The 5,567-nt window shown below is 65.6% G+C and overlaps 1 protein-coding gene across 2 annotated transcripts in view; it reads left to right on the forward strand.

The window, feature by feature from the left end:
- Positions 1 to 3,804, forward strand: part of UCKL1 (uridine-cytidine kinase 1 like 1) — a 14,923-nt gene extending 11,119 nt beyond the window's left edge. For both annotated transcript variants that reach the window (XM_004370154.2, XM_023741487.1), the window contains exons 7-15: positions 21 to 82; positions 719 to 735; positions 2,297 to 2,395; positions 2,466 to 2,559; positions 2,649 to 2,711; positions 2,863 to 2,985; positions 3,091 to 3,198; positions 3,290 to 3,446; positions 3,587 to 3,804. In XM_004370154.2, the coding sequence (XP_004370211.1) occupies positions 21 to 82; positions 719 to 735; positions 2,297 to 2,395; positions 2,466 to 2,559; positions 2,649 to 2,711; positions 2,863 to 2,985; positions 3,091 to 3,198; positions 3,290 to 3,446; positions 3,587 to 3,666 (803 nt within the window). In that variant the 3' untranslated portion in view covers positions 3,667 to 3,804. The remainder of the gene's footprint in view (positions 1 to 20; positions 83 to 718; positions 736 to 2,296; positions 2,396 to 2,465; positions 2,560 to 2,648; positions 2,712 to 2,862; positions 2,986 to 3,090; positions 3,199 to 3,289; positions 3,447 to 3,586) is intronic.
- Positions 3,805 to 5,567: the final 1,763 nt, after the last annotated feature.

Consider the following 5,567-nt stretch of genomic DNA (forward strand, 5'->3'; position numbering starts at 1 on the left):
CACCCCCCCCGTCCCCCCAGGGAGCGGAAACACGGTGGCCATTGACCTGATCGTGCAGCATGTGCACAGCCAGCTGGAGGAGGTGAGTGCCTGCCTGCCGTCCGCCTCGCCCTGCTTCACTGCCCAGCTGCTCGGGCCAGTGCCGCCCTAAGCCCTCGGCCCGAGCCCCCGTGCGGCCTTCGCAGCCCCGGGAGGTGACCCTGGGCCTTGGAGCGTCCCAGTGGCCTGTCGTTCTCTGTGCTGGGCCAGCTCCCTGAGAACGTGGGGGCCCGGCTGGCGCCGGGTGTGGGGAGCTGGCACCCACTGCTCTTGGCTCGGCCCCTTACAGGGTACACACCAGGCTCTCGGGGTGATGGGGTCCCCTACCGTCCCAGGCTTCTCTGTGGTGGAGCCTCGGGACCCGGGCCTGGCCAGGGTTATTGCCCCACCCTCGGCTCTGGGCACGCTTCACACGGCGTGCTGGGGGCCCTCACTCCCTGCTTCTAGCCCCCAGCCCAGAATCGCTGGTCTGCAGCCCCAGCCCTTCTGCTCAGCCCAGGGTCCCAGGTTCAGGCCATCTCCCGGGCTGTGGGTGTCTGTGTTCTCCGGGGCGGGGCCTGGCTGGAGGGAAGGAGTGGCGGGTGGGGGCTGTGCTGCCGTGGACCGCGAGCTGAGCTGGCGCTGCTGTTGGTGACGCCCCGCCCCGTTCCCTTGTGTCTCCCCCGTGTTGCTGCCACAGCGTGAACTCAGTGTCAGGTAAGCCCCTCCCCGCACCTGTCCCACAGAGGGAGGTGCTTCCAACAGCCAGGTAGAGCTGGGGCGGGGCTGTCCTGCCGGGGCAGGCGAGCGCTTCCCCACAGGAAGGGGGTGCTCTGCTCACCTTCACTGGCAGCCAGAAGTGGGCACAGAGATGCGAGCAGCAGGCCTAGTCCTGGGGCTGAGTTGGACCCCCCGGGAGGCCCCACAGACCCCCCTGCAGGACGAGAGTGCAGCAAAGGGGGGCCCAGGAGCAGTGGCAGCTGCGGGTCGGGGGGGCATCCCCATGTCCTGGCCCTGCCCCATGAGCTCTTGAGCCCAGACTGGTCAGCCGGGGTGGCCAGGCCCCCGCCCGGCGCCCACCGTGACACCTGCGCTGCCCCCCCCCCCCCCGCTTCCTGTCGTCGCATGTGCTGCTTCGTGGCTTCCAGCTTGACCAGGTCACCGCAGGCCCTGTCACCTCAGCTCCGTGGAAGCCTTTGTTCTTTGTTCTGAGGAAAAAGTTTCCAGGGTTTCAAACTTGTGAAAATGCCTGAGGGCGGCCACCTACGTTTTCCGCCCTCTGGTCAGACCCAGGAAGTGGGTCAGGGGGGCCGGAGGGAGGGCGGGGGCTGCGGTCCCACTGCCTGCCCAGGCCGGCCACGCCACCTCTGTCCACAGAAGGCAGAGGCTCTGAGGGTCTCCCCCCGCGCTCGCTGCGGGCCCCCACTAAGAGGCCGTCTTGTGTCTGTTCTTTTCCTCTCTCTCCACCCTGTGCCTCCTGCCTCTCCTGCCTGCTCCCTCCCTGACTGTCACCTCACCTCGCGGCAAGCAGAGGAAGCTGCGCTGGGATATGTGAGGACAGTGTGGTCTGGCCTGTGGTGCTGCCCGCCTGTGGCGAGTGTGGCAGCCCCACACCCCGCATGCTGCCGCCCACCTGCCCTGCACCCACTCCCATCCACCTGCCCCGGCCAGTGCCTCCCAGCAGCCACCGCCTGGCCTCACGGGTCCTGCAGGCAGACCTGGTGCCAGCTTTGCCTCTGTGGGACCTGGGGGGACTGCACACCACCTGGGGGGAGACCAGCCACCCTGGTCAGCAGACCACCTCCTCCAGGCCCTGGGCTGGGCCCCAGGAAGCCCCCGGAGGGGGATCGGGGATGTCTGTGGGCATGGCCCTCGTCATCTGGGGTTGGGGGGATCTGCAGTTCTCGGGGCTAAGATCCGTAGCCTGCGAGCCTGCCCGCTGCACCTGCATCCTCCTGCTCTGCTTCCTCCCCTGCTGCTTTCTCTGAGCCGAGGGAGGGCATGTGCTGGGCAGGGTCTGCACGCACCCCAGCCCCTCTGCTTCCTGCCTGATGGTCAGCTGCTCTGCTCTGGGACACGTGTGCTTTGATCCTGGTTCTCAGGGTGTGGTCTGGGGGACACACGGGGGCTGTACACCCACCTCTGACTAGGCCTGTGGCCCACAAGCCCCCCCAGTTGGACACGCGCACGTGCCGTGAGGGAGGGAGGGGTCGCAACTCCTGGCGGCTTTGGGAGGAGATGGCTCGGGGTGGCTGCCATCGGTCATTTGTGTCTCCAGGGCTGCGCTGGCCTCTGCACACCAGTGTCACCCTCTGCCACGGACGCTGAGCGTTCTTAAGAGCACGCCGCAGGTGCGGGGTATGCACACTATCATCAGGTGAGGGCCCGCCTGGGGCTGGGTGGGCGGGCCCTGGCCACACCCCCTGCTGAGGCCGCCCACCCTGCAGGGACAAAGAGACCAGCCGTGACGAGTTCATTTTCTACTCCAAGCGGTTGATGCGCCTCCTCATCGAGCATGCTCTCTCTTTCCTGCCCTTCCAGGTGTGTGTAGAGGGGTGGGGTGGGGTGGGGTGTCTGTGAGGGGGGGCTCCCATGGCTCGTGTGCCCCAGCCCCTCCACTCTGCATGCAGGAGTGCGTGGTGCAGACCCCGCAGGGTCAGGACTACTCGGGCAAGTGCTACGCGGGGAAGCAGGTACATGCTCCTCACCCCCAGACCACCGGGCCCCCCATCACCAGTTCCCCCCGGATCACCAGTCTCCCCCCATCACCAGTCACCCCATCACCAGCCTCCCCCCAGATCGCTGACCTCTCCCCATCACTGGTTCCCCCCCCACCCCTGCCAGATCACTGGTGTGTCCATTCTGCGAGCGGGTGAGACCATGGAGCCAGCGCTGCGGGCCGTGTGCAAAGACGTGCGCATCGGCACGATCCTCATCCAGACCAACCAGCTCACCGGGGAGCCCGAGGTGGGGAAGGGGAAGGGGCGGGGTCACGGGAGCCTGAGAGGAGAGGAAGGACTGGAGGGCAGGGAGAACAAGGTGCTGACCCCGTGGTCACCCCGCTGCTCCCAGCTCCACTACCTGCGGCTGCCCAAGGACATCAGTGACGACCACGTCATCCTGATGGACTGCACCGTGTCCACGGGCGCCGCGGCGATGATGGCGGTGCGCGTGCTCCTGGTGAGTGGGCGTGGGGATGGGCCGGGGGCGGGGCTGCTGGCCCGTGGGTGGGCTGGCGGCTGGGGCGGGGCTCACCTGCCCTGTCCCCCAGGACCACGACGTGCCCGAGGACAAGATCTTCCTGCTGTCCTTGCTCATGGCTGAGATGGGTGTGCACTCTGTGGCCTACGCGTTCCCGCGCGTGAAGATCATCACCACGGCAGTGGACAAGCGTGTCAACGACCTTTTCCGCATCATCCCTGGCATCGGTGAGGCCACCCATAGCCGTGGGGGGAGCCTGAGAGTAGGGGGAGCACCGATGGGTGGGAGCACCCATGGTGGGGGGGTCCGTGGGGAGGAGGGGGTGCATGGGTGGGAGAATCTGCCCGAGGCCTGCTTCTTTCTCCAGGGAACTTCGGCGACCGCTACTTTGGGACGGACACGGTCCCCGATGGCAGCGACGAGGAGGAAGTGGCCTGCATGAGTTAGTGGCCCAGGCTGTACCCTCCCCATGCCTGTCCCCACCCTTTCCTCATCCTGCCCCCATGGTCTAAGCTTCCAAGGTAGACAGACGTTAACTTATTTTAATAATAAAAAAGTCACCTGTGATTTTTTTATTCTCCTTGTCATAGAAGATGGATGAAGGTTTGGGAAAGCGGAGCTGTGGCTGGTGAACGTGCAGGAGTGGTGCCCAGGCTATGGGTCCTCCGCAGCAGGAGGCAGAGGAACAGGCCCCTAGTCCTTGGCAAGGCTTCCCCTGTGGTCCAGGGCTCGGCACCTGGTGTCCTGGAACCTCCTGCCTGATGGCCACCAGACCTGGACATGGGGAGGGGAAGGGGCTGGATGAGGGGGAGGGGCCTGGGTGTGGGGAGGGGGGCCTGGGTGTGGGGAGCGGGAGGGGACCTGGACGTGGGGAAGGAGGATGGCCCCAGGGACTTTGAGAGGCAGGGCCCAAAGCCTGCGCCTGTTTGCACCCTTGGGGACACCAGGGGCCATGTGGTCAGCTGTTGGCAGCAGTGACTTGCTGCCTAGGCCTCAGTGGCAAGAACCCAGACAGGAGACGGCCAGGGTCTCAGCCATCGTGTACCCCAAGGTGAGGGCAGGCTTTTCTCTGGCCGCCCGACGTATCCCAGAGCTGGCTTGCCTGGCCGCGGTGGGCACAGATGTGGACCTGCACACAAGTATCTGTGTACCCGTATACCCATGTCCACGTGCACAGGGAGCGCATGTGGGGCCGTGACCTCTGAGAAGCTGAGGGTGGACCTGGGACACTAAGACAATCCCCCCTCCTCCATCTCTCTAGGCCTGCTCTCAACCTTTTCCTGCCCCCACCCCCCGGCCTTCTTGGGTGCCCCCCACCCCACACCCCACAAAGGCCATGTCACGGAAAAGCTTGTCTGTCATGGGGCGGGGACAGGAAGTCGGTGGGCGGGGGCCAGGTCAAGTGGGGCAGATAAAGGCGGGAGGCTTGTCCGAGGGGAGGGCAGGCACCCAGGACAGAGAGGGTCACCATGGGGCCCAGAAGTGAGCAAAGGGACGTCTCCTCCCATGCAGGTGAGTGGACCCTTTCCCATGTTCCAGGCCCCTTCCCTCCCTCCTTTCCTCCTGGAGTGCCATGTGCTGAGGCAGGCATGGCTCCTTCTCCGTGAAATCCTGGGCTGGTTCAAGGGGGCTGCGAGGCCCACAGCGGGCCCTTCTTGGTCTGGGGACACAGGCTCTGGGGCAGCCCCATCTGCCCAGATGAGAAATGAGGGTCCAGTCGTGCTGGCTCCTGAGGAGAACAAATCAAACTCATGTGCGCACATAACGTGTGTCCAACATCTCCACCTGCAGAATGTCCAAAGGCGTGCAGACACGTGCATCTGACCCCACGGCTGCATGAGCTTGAGGAGCCGGTCCGTTGCCCCACCCCACCTAGCCACCAGCCTCTGGGGGGGGGGGGCAGCCTCCTCCCACTGAAGGAGGGCCAGTGGGGGCTGGTGGAGAGTCTGGCAGGTCTGGAGTCAGGAGGCCTGGACCAGAGGGTCTGCCTCAGTTTCCCCATCCAGGCTGGGGACCTCTGGGCAGAGGGAAGCTCGAGGCCTGGCAATGCTTGGCCACAGGTTAGTGGCACTGGGGGTTCTTAGACCCATTTCCTGCCAAAGCCCCGTGGGCTGGCGGAAGTGGGCCACCTTTCAAATAGCCCGAGGGGAGAGGTTTCAGCCTTTCCGGAGATTGCCAGTGGGGGGATGGACACCACCTCCCCATCCGAGGAAACAGGGCCGGGATCCAAGGTCCAAGACCTTCTTGCGACCAAGGCTCCGCACAGCTTCTGGACACCCCGGGAAGGGGGAGAGGCGCCCTTTGCAGGGCGTGAGCAGCGAAGGACACCAGGACACCGCACAAGGACA

Source organism: Trichechus manatus, unplaced genomic scaffold, assembly GCF_000243295.1.
Source record: "Trichechus manatus latirostris isolate Lorelei unplaced genomic scaffold, TriManLat1.0 scaffold00008, whole genome shotgun sequence".
In the NCBI taxonomy this organism is placed as follows: Eukaryota; Metazoa; Chordata; class Mammalia; order Sirenia; family Trichechidae; genus Trichechus; species Trichechus manatus.